Source organism: Sorex araneus, chromosome 5 (genome assembly GCF_027595985.1).
Source record: "Sorex araneus isolate mSorAra2 chromosome 5, mSorAra2.pri, whole genome shotgun sequence".
Lineage (NCBI taxonomy): Eukaryota > Metazoa > Chordata > Mammalia > Eulipotyphla > Soricidae > Sorex > Sorex araneus.
Window position 1 is genome coordinate 46,655,338 of NC_073306.1, and position 17,907 is coordinate 46,673,244.

General features: G+C 44.7%; 1 protein-coding gene and 1 pseudogene across 2 annotated transcripts in view; one reads left to right on the top strand and one right to left on the bottom strand.

The window, feature by feature from the left end:
• TAF12 (TATA-box binding protein associated factor 12) overlaps positions 1-10,323 on the top strand; it is a 30,493-nt gene extending 20,170 nt beyond the window's left edge. For both annotated transcript variants that reach the window (XM_004603519.2, XM_055139110.1), the window contains 3 exons: positions 2,336-2,450; positions 7,819-7,907; positions 9,971-10,323. In XM_004603519.2, the coding sequence (XP_004603576.1) occupies positions 2,336-2,450; positions 7,819-7,907; positions 9,971-10,006 (240 nt within the window). In that variant the 3' untranslated portion in view covers positions 10,007-10,323. The remainder of the gene's footprint in view (positions 1-2,335; positions 2,451-7,818; positions 7,908-9,970) is intronic.
• A 138-nt stretch (positions 10,324-10,461) lies between these two features.
• On the bottom strand, positions 10,462-17,448 carry LOC101538243 (ras-related protein Rab-39B-like; annotated as a pseudogene).
• Between the last annotated feature and the right edge of the window lie 459 nt (positions 17,449-17,907).

Consider the following 17,907-nt stretch of genomic DNA (forward strand, 5'->3'; position numbering starts at 1 on the left):
TAAGATCAAGTGTAAAGGACTACAGTTCATGCTTTGCATATGTGAACCCTGGGTTCAAGCCCCAACACCACTGATAGTGGCCCCCAAGCACTGCTCAATGTGACCTTTGGAAAAAAATGTATAAGAGCCAGGAATGTAGCACAGTGGTATAGAGTATGTGCTTTGGATACATGAGGTACTGGGTTCAATCACCAAAAACAACAAAACTTTTTTTTTTTTAAGTGGGGTCAGAGAGATAGTGTACAGGGCAGTTGCCTTGCACATAACCAACCTGCGTTTGATCTCTGGCTCCTCATATGATTCCCCAAGCACTTCCAGGAGTGAATCTGAGTGAAGAGCCAAGAGGAAGCCCTGTTATTTTTTGATATTCCCCCCTCCACTCAAATAATAAAACCATTAACAGACAAAAGATTCTCCAAGGGACCGGAGCAGCAGTACAGTGGGTAGCGCATTACCTTGCACACAGCTGACTGGGGCTTGATCCCTAGCAACCCATATGGTCCCCTAACCACCACCAGAGTAATTCCTGAATGTAGAGCCAGGAGTAACCTCAAGCATGCCAAGTGTGGCCCAAAAAAACAAAAAGATTCTATTAAACTTTGTTTTTTGGTTTTTGTTTTTGGAAGACACATAGCTCGCTGTGTTCAGGGCTTCCCCTGGTTCTGTGCTCAGGAATCACTGCTTGTAGTGCTCAGGAGATAGTAGGAGGTGCCGGGGTGGAATCCTGGTTGGCTGCATGCCTTCCCCACTATACTATCTCTCTGACCCTACTCCATTAATGTTTATCACTTGTTCTTTGTCTTTGTGGACTTTTATGTGTTGGTTTTTGTTTGCTTTTTCCTTCTAATTTTAGTGAGCTTAGTGAAGGGGTAAGCTCGGTTTTCCAGTTGATCTGTTAATTAGAAATAATTCCCTTTTTTGTTTGTTTGTTTTTGTTTTTGGTCTTTGGGCCACACCTGGTGATGCGCAGGGGTAACCCCTGGCTCTGTGTTTAGGAATCACTTCTGGCAGTGCTTAGGGGACCATCTAGGATGCCAGGGATTGAAACTGGGCCACCAGTGTGTAAGGCAAGTGCCATAGCCACTGTACTCTCTCTCTAGCCCCAGAAATAATTTTTTTAGTTAGTTTCCAATGGAGGAAAGATGACTGTGTGTTAAAGGTTTAGTAGAACAAGGGATGTCTTTTTTCATCCTTATAAATATCACTGTATCACTGTCATCCTGTTGCTCATCAATTTGCTTGAGCGGGCACCAATAACATCTCCATTGTGAGACTTGTTACTGTTTTGGGCATACTGAATATGCCATGGGGAGCTTGCCAGGCTCTGCCGTGCAGGCGGGATACTCACGATAGCTTACTGGCCTCTCCGAGAGGGATGGAAGAATCAAACCCGGGTCAGCCGTGTGCAAGGCAAACGCCCTAGCCATTGTGCTATCACTCCAGCCCATCCTTATAAATAAATTGGTTATAAATTCATTTATTTTATTATTCAGTCAGCACATAAGAAGTCATGGGGAACATACAGATTGAATAAATTTTCTTTTTTTTTTCTTTTATTATCTTGGGTTTTGTTTTTTGGTTTGGGGGCCACACCTAGTGATGCTTAAGGCTTACTCCTGACTCTCCAGTCAGGAATTACTGCTGCCAGTGCTCATGGGACCATATGGAATGCCAGGGATTGAACCTGGGTTGGCTGGGTGCAAGGCAAGCATCCTACCCACTATACTATCTTTTCAGCCCCTAAAATTTAAGTTTTCATGTAAAGTGTTTATTTCAGAGTTCTAATTTTACCCTTCATACAGTCTAGGAATAATTGATTGTAAAGCTGAAAGAATCCTGGATTTTTATTTTGTTTGGACTACATCCAGCAATGCTTAGGGACTGCTACCAGCTTGATGCTCAAGGATCACTCCCAGCAGTGTCTGGGGACCATGTGGTACTGAGGATTACACCCTGCCTTCTGCATGCAAAGCATGTGCCCCAACCTGTTGAGTTCTCTCTTTGGCTCCAAAGAACCCTAGATTTATACTCAGAATATTGAGGTTGAATTCTGCTCCATTACTTAGTAATAACATAGATATATATGATTGAATAAGTCTCCTTAAATTGTACAGGCTTCCCCTTTTGAATGAAAATAAAATAAAATCCATGTGTCATTTTTTCTCTACAAGATTTATTATGGGGACTCACATAATAGAATTAAAATATTTTATGGGACCAGGGAGGTAACTCAGCATGGAAAAGGCCTGGCTTCAATCCCCTATGCCACATGGTTTCCCAGACACAGGGCCAGGAGTTACCAGCCTGTCAGCAACTTCATTTATGTCTTCCCCAGATGCTGCTGCAGATTGCTGATGACTTTATCGAGAGTGTAGTGACAGCTGCCTGCCAACTTGCTCGGCATCGCAAGTCCAGCACTCTGGAAGTAAAAGATGTCCAGCTTCATCTAGGTACGTGGTCCTTTTCTTTCTGAGGTACCCACATTCTTATTTTTCCTTCAGGTTGTCATGCAGAGTAGGGTGGATGCAGAGGTCTCTTTATGCCAGGGTTAGATTTTGGGGTTCTGGGCCTGATTAGTCATTCAATAGCTATATTACAAAGATAAGGGGAATGAGCTCTGTGCCCAGGAATCACTCCTGACATTGCTTAGAGGATTATATGTGGCGATAGAAATTGAACCAACATCAGCTGCACGTAAGGCAAGTGCCTTACCTGCTGTACTGTTTTTTTTCCTTTTTTTTCCTTTTTTTTTGGGGGGGTCACACCCAGTGATGCACAGGGGTTATTCCTGGTTCTGCACTCAGGAATTACCCCTGGCAGTGCTCAGGGGACCATATGGGATGCTGGGAATCAAACCCAGGTCAGCCAAGTGCAAAGCAAATGCCCTACCCGCTGTGCTATTGCTAGCCCCTGTACTATCTTTGACCCTGGTTTTCCACTTTTTTTTTCTTTTTGGGTCACACCTGGCAATACACAGGGGTTACTCCTGGCTCTGCACTCAGGAATCTCTCCTGGTGGTGCTCAGGGGACCATATGGGATGCTGGGAATCGAACCCAGGTCAGCCGTGTGCAAGGCAAATGCCCTACCCGCTGTGCTATTGCTCCAGTCCCGGTTTTCCACTTTCTTAAGTAGCATCTTATTTTTTCTACTTCCTTTCAATTAGACCTATTTCATTTGTGAAGAGGATATTATAGATTTCTCTTCACAGGGTAATTGTGAGAATTATGGATTATGTTGATAAAGTAGTACTGGACCTAGCAAAATATAAGAGCTTAGTAAATGTAGCTATTATGTCTCTATGTAAAATAATGGTGTTGGGGACCAGAGCAATAGTATAGCAGGTAGAGCATTTGTCAGGTTAACCATGTGCAAAGTAAGTGCCTTACCCACTTGACTATTACTCTGGCCCCTTAAATAATATATATATTTTTTGAGGAACATAATTCAGTCCATACAGATATGTCTAATGCCTAGGCATGGAACTGAAAAAAAAAAAAACCAGGATGGGGGAACCAGAGAAATAGTTTAATGGACTAGTACTCATTCTTTTGCATGCAGGAGGCCCAGTTTTGATCCCAATCTTTGTCCTCTGAGCACTGCCTACTATGAATTACAAGTTTCCCTCAAACATTAGGACTTTATAGTTCTTTGTCTGACCTTTCTACATGGTTTTGTCATGTGCAGTCTCAGGATAATTGGACTTCTTACATGTAGCTAAAGGCTCTCAAAAAGAGTTTCCCATAACTTGACAAAACACTTCATGGCTCTTTCTCACATATTCTCCAAAATCACACAGCAAGATTTACAAGCCCTGATTACAGGTCATTGCATTTTATGCAGTTTAAAAAATAATTATTGGGGCTGGAGTGTTAGCACAGCGGGTAGGGCATTTGCCTTGCACGCAGCTGACCCAGGTTTGATTCCCAGCATCCCATATGGTCCCCTGAGCACCGCCAGGAGTAATTTTTGAGTGCATGAGCCAGGAGTGACCCCTGTGCAACGCCGGGTGTGACCCAGAAAGAAAAATATATATATAAATTAAATAAAATTTCTAAAAAAAAATTATTTAGTTACAGTGAGATACACAGTTACAAACTTGTTCATGATTGGGTTTTAGTCATGCAATGTTCCAGTACCCATCCCTTCACCAGTGTACATTTCCCACTACCAGTGTCCCCAGTTTCCCTCTTGTCCCACCCTCTTCCTCTCTCTTTCTCTCCCTCTCCCTGTTACCCCCATTCCACCATTCCACTTCTTAGTAGAAGTGTGGAGGAATTTATTTTGCCACACTTGGTGATGCTCTTGGTTTACTCCTGGCTGTGTTCTCAGGAATTACTCCTGGCAGTGCTCGAGGGCCCATGTGGAATGTGGGGAATTGAACCCAGGTCAGCCACCTCGTAATGCCCAGGGCTTATCCTGGCTTTGCAATAAGAAATCACTTCTGGCAGTGCTTAGGGGAATATATAGAGTGCTGGGGATTGAACCAAGTTGCTGTGTGCAAGGCAAGTGCCCTCAATGTCCAGCCCCCCTATTTTTTATTTGATTTTATTTCTTTTTGTTTTTGTTTTTTGGGTCACACCCGGCGATGCACAAGTGTTACTCCTGGCTCTGCACTCAGGATTTATTCCTGGCAGTGCTTAGGGGACCATATAGGATGCTAGGAATTGAACCCGGTCAGCTGTGTGCAAGGCAAATGCCCTAACCGCCTTGCTATTGCTCCAGCCCCGATTTTATTACTTTTTTTCTTTCTCTTTTTTTGTTTTGTTTTTGGGCACATCTGGCTGTTTTCAGGTCTTTTCTCCTGGTTCTGCGCTTAGGGATCACTCCTAATGAGTTTGGGGGACCATATGTGGTGCTGGGGATTGAACCTGTGTGCAAGGTAAGCTCCCTACCTGCTGTACTAGCTCTCTGGCTCCAAGAATTCCTATTTTAGGAGCCAGAGAAATAGTACAGCAGGTAAGGCACTTGCCTTGCACGTGTCTAACCCGGGTTCAATCCCCTATATCCCATATTGTTCCCTGAGCACGGTCAAGAGCGATTCCTGAGTGTCAAGCCAGGAGTAACCCGTGAGTATTGCCAGGTGGGGCCCCCAAAATAAAACTAAGAAGAAAAAAATATTTCCATTTAAAAATATATATTTTATATTTTAATTATTTAAAATAAAATTTGAATATTTATTTGTTATGGATGAGCAACAATAATTAGAGGGTCTCAGGGGCTAGATACAGGAGTTAAGGTGCTTGGGGTCAGAGAAATAGTACATCCGGTAAGGTATTTTCCTTACATGTAAACCAACCTGGATTCAATCCCTGGCCACAACCAGATGTGATCCCTGTGTTCCCCTTGCTGCCAGCCAGGTGTGGTCTGGTTTGATCCCCAGCAATACCTATGGTTTTCCAAGTACCATTGATTCCTGAGCACAAAGCCAAGAGTAGCCAGCCCACCCAAAACAGTTGTATATCAGAATGGCTTCTGTAGCAGGCCTATTGAAAGCTGAATCATAATTAGAAGATTTCTTAGCATGGATTCTGAGTGTGGGAGTTAGGCTAGGTGTTAATAAGATGTTAGCCTTGTACAAACATCGTTTTAAATGGCACTAGACCATTTAGATCTACTGTATGTATACATACAATGCCTTCCAACAATGGATGCCTGACAGGGTTGGCTGGAGAAATAGCTCAACAGACTGAACACATGCTTTGCATGCAGGAAGCCTGGAGTTGATCTCAGGCACTGAATGGGCCCCTAAGCACTGCTAGGAAGGACCCCTGAGCACAAGAGCTAGAAGTAAGCCCTGAGCACAGCAGGGTGTGGTCCAGAAGCCAAACCAAACAGAAAGAATGACTGATCATGAAACTGTAAACAATTTTTGGTTCTTTTGTGTCTCCAGAGGTTAACCCAGGATCTCACACAGGTGAGTACTCTACCACTGAGCCCTATCTCCAGGCCTCCAACCTTATACTTTTTTACTAAAAGACTATTGTAGGAGGCTGAGGATATAGCTCAGGATAGAGCCACTTGCCTTGCATATGTGAAAACCTGGGTTTGAATCCAGTACCACCAAAAAAATATGTTGTTGTTGCTGCTATTATATTAATATTATATAAATGCCTGATAGCTACTCTCTACTTTTATTTTTTGTTTTTAGGCCACACGTGGTGATTCTCAAGGCTTACTCCTGGCTCTTAGCTCAGGCATCACTCCTAGGAGAATTGTAGACTTGAGGGACCATATGGGTGCCAGGGATTGAACTCAGGTCGATTGCATGCAAGACAATCACCCTATCCCCTGTACTATTGCTCTAGCCTTCTGTGCTTTCACTTTAAAGTGAATTTGCTAGGTGGGCCTGAGAGATGGCTGAATAGACTGAAAGAAGGCTGCACATGCAAAAGGTCTAGGTTCAGGTCCTGGCACCACATGTTCTCCCTTGTACTAAGCAAAAAAGCACCACTGATGTGGCCCAGAAACTTTTTTAAAAAGTGAATTTGTGGAGTCAGGGATGTGGCTTAGTGGTAAAACACTTTCCTTGCACGTATTCATGCCCAGGGCTGAATTCCTAGCATCACAGAGCCCCTAAGAACCTCCTGAATAACCCTGAACATCACCAGCTATGGTTCAAAAACCCAAAACAAGACCAGAGTGATAGTTGGTCTCCAGCACCCCATATAGTTTCCTGAGCACCATCAGGAGTGGTCCCTGAACGCAAAGCCAGGAGTAAGACCTGAGCACTACCAGTTCTGTCCTAAAAACAAAAAAGAAAAGAAAAAGAAAGAAAGAAAACCAAAGCAAATAAATCAGGTGAATTTGCAAGTCTGGGGCCAAAGCAATAATACAGGGGAAAGGGCATGTGCCTTGGCATCCCATATGGTCTCCCTAGCCCTGTCAGGAGTGATCTCTAGCACAGATCCAGGAGTAAGCCCTGAGCACTACTAGGTGTGGCCCAAAGCCCCCAAAAAACAAAGAAACAGAGATATTGCAGGTCTGAGGGTAGCTCAAATGGGCTGAGCATATGCTTTGCCTGTAGAAGGTCTAGGGTTTGATCCCTAGCACCACATGGTTCCTTGAGCACCACCACTGGGGGTAGCCCCTGAACACCAAGCCAGAAGTAGCCCCTAAGCATTGCCTCAAAACCAAGAAATAAATCAAAAAATAAATTACCAGATGATGTGGGTCAAGTGGTATAACACATTCCTTGTATATAGGAGGCCTTAGGCTCTAATCCCCTGCTCCTCTGGGGGGAAAGATATAGTGTGGACTAGAGAGATAACTCAAAGGACTGGAGCCCATGCTTTGCTTGCAGGAAACTGGTTTGACCCTCAATACCACCTGGTTTCCTGAGCACCTCTTGGAGCAGCCCCCAAGCAAAGTGACTAGAGTAGCCCTTGAGTACCACTGGGTATTGCCCCCCCAACAGCAAACAATGAAATAAATGGCTTTGTGTTTTTGTGGAACTGCATGAATTCTTTGAGCTCAGTACTTGAGGTTTTAACTTTTTCCTTTGTGAGAGATTAGAGTGATTTGTTTGAGAGTAGAAAAAATATCTTCAGCATGGACTGGGGGTGTTTTTCAGGTGTAGAGTATTGCCTTGCATATAAGAGGCCCTGGGTTCCATTCCCAGTACCACAAAAAAATAATAAAACCTTGAAAAGGCTACATTTGATTGCCCATGTGTATTATATAAAAATCTCTGTTCAGAGTTACTGTTTGTTAGTGCAGTTAATGCTCAGGTTGTTCTCTCTGGCCCTTGCTGAGGTTCACACTGCACACCTCATGCTGACTTCCTAGGCCTTATTTCTATGCTGGCCTCTTCCTTGCAGAGCGCCAGTGGAACATGTGGATCCCAGGATTTGGCTCTGAAGAAATCCGACCCTACAAAAAAGCTTGTACCACAGAAGCTCACAAACAGGTGAGAAGCTGCCAGAATCCTTTAGACACTCCCTTGAGCAGTATGTCAAGGGAGTGCACACACTCTCAACCCTGCTTTTAGCACATTTTCACACAGAAGGCAATCAGATATTTCATGATGTTTCTCTCTTCCCACATAAGATCTCGTTTTTTTTTTTTTTCTTTCAACTCGGATTGGTATCATCTAAAGCTGTTGATTCTAGTCTCTTTAAATATAAGTGGCACTTACTACTGCATATCTATTGGGTTTTTATTGAAGATTATTAAAGATTAGAACATCATAGAGTCTACAGCTAGAGAGAGGATTATAGAAAGCAGAGATATGTTGTGGGAGGTAGCCCCCAGGCTATTTTAGCAGGAATTATGGCCTCTGTTCATCTTACCACAGGATCACTGTGAGAATTTTTTTTTTTTTGGTTTTGGGGTCACATTGAGCAATGCTTAAGGCTTATTATTCCTGATTCTGCACTCAGGAATTACTCCTGGCAGTGCTCAGAGGACCATTTGGGATGCTGCGGGTCAAACCCAGCTCAGCCACATGCAAGCTGCAATATTGTTCCAGCCCCTCTGTGAGAACTTTTGTTTTTATTTTGTTTGTTTGTTTGTTTGTTTTGGCCATACCCAGCAATACTCAAGATTGTCTCTGCACTCAAGGATCATTCCTGGGACCAAAGTAATAGTTTGCCTTGTACATAGCAAACCTGGGTTCAATTCCCGGCACCTCATATGCTTCCTGAGCCCTCCAGGAGTGATACCTGAGCGCAAAGCCAGAAATTAGCCCTGAACACCGCCCACGTGGCCCCAAAACAAAATAAAAAGAATTATTCTTGGTTGGACTCAGAGGACGATATGGAGTTCTGGTGATCAAACGCAGGTTGGCTGTATGCAAGGCAAGTGCCCTTCCCACTGTATATCTCTTTAGCTTTTTTGTTTTTTTCCCCACTGCGGCCTTCACTGTAAGAACTTAATACCTCTTTTCTCCTATGGCACATGTGGTACCTGCCATTCATTAGTCAGTCTGACAGCAATGTTACCCTCCCTTTAACAGAGCTGTTATCCTTTTTGGCTTAACCAACTATGATTTGAGAAGCGAACCTTTTCTTTCCTTTTTTATGGTGCCAGGATAAACCCAGAGCCTCACGTATGTAAGGCAAATAGTCCACCACTGAGCCACATCCCTCACCCAAAAAGTGAGCGTTTTCTAACTTGAAATATGCAGGCAGTCCTTCATATATCACTTTCTTTTCCACAGCCTGAGAACTCTGGAGTGAGTATGTTTATAGAGCTGGGGAGGTGGGGGGAGCTGCTAGAACAACAGTGCTCTTCAGAAGACTTGTGCATCAGACAGTGGCTTCATTTTGGCTCAGCTTCCAGATTATCTACTTTTATTTTCCCACCCAGTTATTTATCAACACAAATCAGTAATGTTGGGATGGTGTCTTAACCAAAAAGTGAACTGAATTGGGACTGGAGCAGTAGTACAGCAGGCAGAAGCTCTTGCCTTGCAAGCGGCCAACCTGAGTTCAATCCTGGCATCCCATATGGTTCCCCAGGCACCACAAGGAATAATTCCTGAGTGCAAAAAAGTGGGAGCAAGTCAACAGTTAGCAGCGGCTGTAATACTAAATTCAAATGTTTCCCTGATGAGCTGTGGTGAAAGTTGTTAGATTTTTTCATTGCAAACCATCAAGTGTGAAATGTAAATGTCAACTCCCTTGAAATAGAGGCCTCATATTTTTTCCATCATCAGAAAAGAGATTAGGATTAGGAGGGAGCCTAGAAAAAACATACTTTGATGGCCTATCCCCTAATTCACCAAAAGGCAAAAGGTGTTTCTCCTACATTTAACTTTTTCAACAAAATAGATCCACTGGCCTATCCAAACATCACTTAGGGCCCTGAAGACTATTCTCATGTTAGTTGCCGAGCTGCCCTGAGACTGGAGTCTCCAAAAGGCTCCTGCCTGTGGTGTAGACTATATTGCCTGCTAGTCACTCCCCGCTATCCTGGAAAGTTCCTGACTCTGAAAAACCAATATAATTGCTTTTTCCTTTCTCTTTTCAGAGAATGGCATTGATCCGGAAAACAACCAAGAAATAACACATGGAAAGGTCAGGGAATGGACAACAATGTATTTGGAGATACTTGAGCTGAAACTTCAGCCATCTCATCCTTGGATTTTTTTTTTAATGCTTTACAGAGAAGCATATATTTTTTATTAACAGTGCAGCAATATAATGACTGAGAGGATCTGCCAAAAGAATAAAGCCTCCTCCCCCAACTTCCGGTCCCTTTTCCCTGCCATCTCAAAGAGGAGCAATGTATCTTCCAGAGAAGATTTTTATTTGTGGTTTATTATTGTGATTGAAATGGGACAAAGCATTATGGTCTTGTTTGGTGAGACAGTATTAGCAGGATTTGTAGAGGTTTTTGTTTCCTTCTCCCTTCCCCTTTTCCCCATACTTTGTTATGTCAGTGTTTATATGAATATGACTTTCGTTTGCTTTTCCAGAATAAAGAAGTTATTAATCGGAGGACAAGAGGGTACAATGGCTTACAGCCTTTGAATTGTCAGGGGGCGGTAGGAAGACCAGCAAGTCTGGACGTACTTCTCTAGTCAGTAGGTGGCAGCACCGTTCCTCATTTCTGTGATTGAGTTATAAAATGGGGATTTTCTGTTAATTTATTCCAAATTCCATCAGTAATGTTTGAGTCCCATTTCTTTGCCATATGGATTCGGTAGTAACCTGTTCTCATCAATCGTAAACTGAAAAAGCATCCTGTTTTGGGCAAAGCCTTTTTTGGCCTGCTTTTTTGGAATGCCAAGAGAAAGTCGTATTCATCCTTAGCCCTAAGAAAGGATGACAGTAGCACAGTAGCCTTGGGGAAAGGCCAGTTTATGTGGTTTTCTATCTGTTCTTAACTCATTGGTAACATTGATCCTGGTATTTTCATCATTGTGCAGAGGAAACCAGGTCCTTGAAACATCAGAATAATGACCTTTAGTGGCACCTGACATCATCCTGTCCTGTGTCCAGCAGAGCCCTTATGGATTTCAAGGACCTTAGGCTTCAGGGGGTGTGGCTTCTTTTCACAGAGGTCACCAGCATGGGCACATCCACTTTGCTCTGCTTTGGTCTTCTGCCTCCTGAAACATGGCCTGAGATGGGACTCTGCTTTTCACTCCCTCCCACTCTGAGTTTGGTCCCATGACCCCCTTCTTCACTGCCTCATAGATATCCTGAGTGAGCAGCTCAAAGGCTGTGCTGATGTTGCTGTTGCTCTTGGCTGAGGTTTCAACATAATGAGCACCCAAAGAAGCAGCTAGCTTCTCCCCTTCCTCTGGCATCACCTGTCGCTCAGCCACCAAGTCACTCTTATGTCCTACCACCAGGAAGAGGATGTTGAAAGGATTCACTTTCTTCAGAACCTCCTGATGCCATTGGGTGATGCTCTCAAAGGATGTTCTGTTGGTGATATCAAACAGCAAAAGGCCTCCAGCTGAATTTCGGTAGTAGGAGCGAGTCACTGACCTTGGCAACCAAGAAGGAATACAGGATTAGTTCTGAATCCTCCATGGAGGACAGATGGACACAAGGGAATCAGAACAGTTTAATGGCAAGAGCTGGGCTAGAGTCAAAAGGTCTCAGTTTTTATCAGCTGTGTGACAGGTAAGTGACTTCATCTAACTGAGTCTTGTCCTAATCTTGCATATTAAGGGGCTTGTAGACTCAGCTGTTCTGTGCCCGTGCAAGGCAGTGGATCCTGTGACGATCAAAATACCTGACAGGGCCAGAGTGGAGTGACAGCACAGCAGCCAACCCGGGTTTGGTCCCCAGCATCCCATATGGTACCCCGAGCACCACCAAGAGTAGTTCCTGAGTGCAGAGACAGGAGTGACCCCTGAATATTACTAAGTGTGACCCTAAAAGAAAAAAGAATAAATAAATTTTTAAAAGCACTGACAGTCCTGAAGTTGGAGACACAGAAAAATGCTACTGAGACAAGAGCTACAAAGGAAAGGTTCACAGAACTGGGTCTAGGGGATCTGAATAGTTAGAGAAGTACTGTTTGGGGGACCTAGGTGAAGGGCTTGGGAATCTTTTTCATAGAGACTGCAGACAAAACAAACTGAGGGTATGTAGGGATGCAAGTTAGGTCAGTGGATCCCAGCAAGGAGTATGATTGACTCTAAAAGAAGTGAAGGAGTAAAGGGTTTTTGTTTGTGTTTTGGGGGGAGTCACACATGTCCAGGCTTATTCCATTTTCATTGTTGGGGTCACTCCTGGTGGTGCTGGGGGACATTGTGATGCTGGATATCCAACCAGGGTCAGTCCCACACAAGACAAGCGCCTTACCTGCTGTACTGTCCTCTCAGATTTGTATTCTAAAAAGATCACTCTGACCAAACTCTTCAATCTATTTATTTTTTAGTGAAGTAATAAAATTTTGCAAAAGAAGCTAACTTAGATAAATGTGACAGGTGAAAGAGAGGCGGGGAAAAAAACACAGACACAGCTCTCTCTAGAATGGAAAAATAGAGAATGGCTTTTGGGAGAGTTATATTTAATTTCTCCAAAGTGCTTAGCCTGGACTTCTCTACATACATAAAAGTTAATCTGGGTGTTGTCATAGAGATTCTTGATGGCCTGTTCATCATAATCCTTTGTTGTTGTTTTTGGTGTTTTGTTGTGGGTGTTTTTTTTATTATTATTTTATTTTTTGCAGTTTGGGTCACACTCAATGATGCTCAGGGGTTTCTTCTGGCTCTGCACTCCGGAATAAATCCTGGTTGTGCTCAGGGAACCATGTAGGGTACTGAGAATTGAACCTGGGTTGGCTTAGTGGAAGGCAAGCACCCTACCTGTTATACATCACTCCAGCCCCCGCCTTTAATATTCTTATCATAACCTTTATTTATTTAGGTGGGTTTGGGAGCCATACCCAACAGTGCTAAGGGCTTCCTCCTGGCTCTGTGCGCCAAAGAACTCAGTATTTACATCTCAAAGGGATATGGCCCTCATGCCTTTAGGCTATTTAAGGACTGGGCAGTTTCCTAATTTTATTATTTCAAAACTCATTACCAGGACTTCTCCCCCCCACACACACACACACACCTATGTGCCTGCAATATTCTACCCTAGAGATTTCATCCCCTTAAATCCTTAAGGGGTACAGGGATTAAGGTCTGTCTTCTTTCTTGTTTTGTTTTGGGGTCAAACTTTTTTTTTTTTTTTTTGCTTTTTGGGTCACACCCGGCAATGCACAGGGGTTACTCCTGGCTCTGCACTCAGGAATTACTCCTGGCGGTGCTCAGGGGACCATATGGGATGCTGGGAATCGAACCCGGGTCGGCCGCGTGCAAGGCAAATGCCCTACCCGCTGTGTTATCGCTCCAGCCCCCGGGGGTCAAACCTTTTGTGCTCAGGGCTTACTCCTAGCTCAGCACTCAGGAATCACTAAACAGTGCTTAGGAGACCATAAGGGCCTCTGGGGATCAAACCTGGATTGGCTGCTTGCCAGGGAAGTACCCTGCCCACTGTACTATTTCTCCAGCCCCTCCATCTTCTGTCATTGTTTCTTGCTGGCAGAGATGGATTTCTCTATGTAAGGGAGTAAAATCTCATAAAAACTGAGCATTTTTGCGGGTTTTTTGTTTATTTGTTTTAGTTTTGGGGTCATATTTGGCAATGCTCAGAGGTTACTCCTGGCTCTGCACTCACGAATTAACTCCTGGCATGCTCAGGAGACCATATGGGATGCCAGGGATCAAATCCAATTGGCCATGTTCGAGGCAAGCCCCCTTCCGCTGTACTAGCTGTCCAGTCCTTAATAACTTAGTTACTAAGTATCAATGTATCAGTGGGGCCCAGGCAATGGTTTATTGGGTTTCAGAGTTGTCAAAGTTTGAAAACTAAATCAGATTCTTGTTTTTGTTTTGTTTTTGTTTTTGCTTTTTGGGTCACACCTGGCGATGCACAGGGGTTACTCCTGGCTCTGCACTCAGGAATTACTCCTAGCGGTGCTCAGGGGACCATATGGGATGCTGGGAATCGAACCCGGGGTCGGCCGCGTCCTACCCGCTGTGCTATTGCTCCAGCCCCTAAATCAGATTCTTGAATAGCTCAGACAAATTAAAACTCTTCGTTCTATCTTAATTGAACAATTGAAGAGCAGGAGAGAACAGCTGTGTTCTAACAAATCTAACAGATTTGTGGAAGGCTTCAGCCTGGGTTGAGGTGAATATGGTAAAATGGAGAGAAGTTGAATATGAAAGTGATGTACTCACAGGTCTTGGTGACTGGATATGGGGGTACAAGAGAGAGAGGTGTCACCAAATGGTTTCTAATGGATCCTCCAACTTACATATCCATCATCTTCTGTTTCATTTTAGAGCCATACCCAGTGGTGCTCAGAGCTTATTCCTGGCTCTGCATTCCTGGCAGAGTGTGGAGGACAATATAGGGTGCCCAGGATCACAGCCAGTCGGCTGTGCAAGGCAAGCGGTCCACCCACTGTACTCTCCCATGCTCATACAGCCATCTTTGTGCAGCTCAGCTCCCTCCCTTGCAGCAGGCCCTTTACTAAGTTGAGTAATGAAGCCCATTAGACTTTGGTTCTCAGACTCCAGCAGAGCCAAGGGTCGAGAGAGGTTGTAGCAGGCCTAGCGGACAGTGTCCACTGCCTTACTCTCAATACAATCTCTGGCCATGCAGTATTTTTCTTTTTTTTTTTTTATTTATTTTTTTTCTTTGTTTTTATTAGTTAATTTTTAATTAGAGAGTCATCGTGAGGGTACAGTTACAGATCCATACATCTTTGTGCTCATGCTTCCCCCATACAAAGTTCAATAACCCATCCCTTCACCAGTGCCCATTCTCCACCACCCGTAAACCCAACATCCCTACCCCCCTCCCCAGACCCGTCTCCCCCCACCCCACCCTGCCACTGTGGCAGGGAATTCCCTTTTGTTCTCTCTCTCTGATTAGGTGTTGTGGTTTGCAATAGAGGTGTTGAGTGGCCATTGTGTTCAGTCTCTAGTCTGTATTCCACCCGCCTCACCCTTCCCCCACATGTCCTCCAACCACATTTTACTTGGTGGTCCCTTCCCTGAGTTACCCAGAATGAGAGACCAGCCTCCAAGCCATGGAAATATTCTCCTGGTACTTATTTCTACTATTCTTGGGCGTTAGTCTTATAGTCTATTATTCTATATTCCACAGATGAGTGCAATCTTGCTATGTCTGTCTCTCTCTTTCTGACTCATTTCACTTAGCATGATACTTTCCATGTTGATCCACTTATATGCAAACGTCATGACCTCATTTTTTCTAACAGCTGCATAGTATTCCATTGTATAGATGTACCAGAGTTTCTTCAACCAGTCATCTGTTCTAGGGCACTCGGGTTTTTTCCAGATTCTGGCTATTGTAAACAGTGCTGCGGTGAACATATAAGTGCATATGTCACTTCGACTATACTTTTTGGCTTTTCTATGCAGTATTTTTCTTAATGGTGGACATTTTAGGGCTTAAAGAAGTTTTATCTGGGGCCTGTAGAAATAGTACAGTGGGTAAGGATATTTGCCTTGCACGCAGCCAATATAGGTTTGATCCCCAGCACCCATTTGATCTGATTCCCTGAGCATTACCAGGTGTGGCCCAAGTACAAATAAAAATTAATAAAAAGAAGATATAAACAAAATGAGAGCTATTTACAAGTAAGCTAGGGAAGTTTTAGGTGGAGGACCTATGTAATTGCATTTGCTTGCCACAGATCCTGCTCTAATTGCCAGTGTGCGGAGTGGAACTGGAAGCAGAGAGGAGGGAACTAGTCAGGAAGTTGCTTTAGTTAATTTGGTGTAAAGGTGTAGGAATAAGGTTTGAAAGGTTTTCCTGAGAAAGAACCAAGAAGTAGTAGAATTGGCTGGAGATACAGTACAGCGGGTAAGGTACTTTCCGTGTATGCAGCCAACCATGGTTTGAGTATGGTACCACATATGGTCCCCTGAGACTGGCCAGGAGTGAACCCTGAACACAAATCCAGAAGTAAACCAGGCAAGGCCCCCCAAAAAGCATGAGGGAGTGACTGAAACTGGGGTGCATATTTTTTAGGGCATAGGATAGAGCCCTTTGGCAGCTGGTCCCCTTATACCTACATTTAATGAAGTGGGGGAGGAAGAAGCTGTCCTATTGCCTACCAGTGACCTGGGAGTTCGAAAAGAAAAGTCCCTGAAGCCACCTGACTCTTAGTAGGAACTTTGAGATCTGTGTCAAGGATGTAGCTCAGGGGTAGAATGCTTGCCCTGTATGTGCCATACCCTGTATTTAATCCCTGGTACCTAGAGGGGTGGAAAAGGATGTTGAGGTTTGGAAGTAGTTTGGCTTCCCAGTCATTGAGAAGCCAGGATGCAGGCCAGAGTCCATCCCTCTACATGGCCTCCAGCACCATCTGTCTGGCCCTTCCCTTTTCTAGTGGATGGGCTCTTCCCCCCTCAGGGGTATGTGGTGTAGAAGGCAGGAGGCAAGGGCCAAGCCAGAAGCTGCCACACTCACCGGAATCTTTCCTGGCCAGCCGTATCCCAGAACTGCAGCTTCACCTGGACGCCAGGCTCTACTTCCACAAAGTGCACGGAGAAGTCCACCCCCACTGTGTGTGGGCCGCTCTCAACAAAGATGCCCTCAGTGTAGCGTCTCAACAAAGAGGACTTGCCCACAGTGGAGTCTCCTAGGAGGATTATGCGGAATTGATAATGCCAGGAGGTGTCCATGGCACTATCACACTGAAGCTGTGAGACAAACCATGCGGCTCTGGGGCTGGTTCAGGCTTGCAAAGGGAGAAGTGGAGCCAGAACCCAAAGTAGATTAGGGGCTTCCGGGTCTGGGCTTCCCAAGACACGCCCAGATCCAGGTTTCCAAAGCTGCCACGACACCTCAACAAGGACACGTCAGGGAGTGCCATTTGAAACCACCTAGCAGAACTGGGGCTGCCCTGCCTCCCACCTCACCCCTGCACACACATATTAGGCCCTGTCCGTCATCATCCTGAGTGGTCCTATGTGGTAGCATGAAAGACTGGGCTATAGTCACAGTCCCCATATGCTAGGATGTCCTTCCTCTGCTAGCTTCAGTCTCAGCCTCATGCCTGTGCCGGCAAGATTGAGGGTTGTGCAGTATGAAACTTACCTTTTCAACTGGAACTTCCACAGGTGTCCCAGCCCTGGGCCCTGGAAAGATCCTCCCATGCCTGTCAATAGACAGCGCTGTTCCCTGCTGGAGCTAGACTGCCAATAACATTCATAAAGTAAAGGGAACAGTAAACAAAGATCAAGCATTCTCAGGTAATATTTGCTGGAAACGTCTATGGGTACAGGAGTTCTTTTTATTTGGTTTCTGGGCCATACCCAGCTGTGCTCAAGGCGTACTCCTGGCTCTGCACTCAGTGATCACTCAGATAAACTCAGGGGACAATGTGGTACCGGAGGTTGAGCCTGGGTCAGCCACATGCAAGGCAAGCACTTTATCCCCTGTCCTATCTCTTTAGCCCAGGTAAAGGAGTTCTTTTTTTTTTTTTGCTTTTTGGGTCACACCTGGTGATGCACAGGAGTCACTCCTGGCTCTGCACTCAGGAATTGCGGTGCTCAGGGAACCATATGGGATGCTGGGATTTGAACCCGGGTCGGCTGCGTGCAAGGCAAAGGCCCTACCCGCTGTGCTATTGCTCCAGCCCCAGTAAAGGAGTTCTTTATACTGTTTTATACTGTTTACTCGCCTCTTTATTTGTGGGTATGTTTGAAAATTCCATGATAGTTTATACATTTAAATATTGCTTTGTTTTATATTTGGATTATACCTGATTGTGCTCAGAGCTTATTTATTTTACTGGCAAGGGACCTCCCTGTGTCCAGGGAGCCCAGGAGCCACTCCTGGTGACACTTAGCCAATCAAGCCAAATAGTTCAATGCTCAGGCTCTGTACAGTGCTGCGGTGCCACCAGAGCAT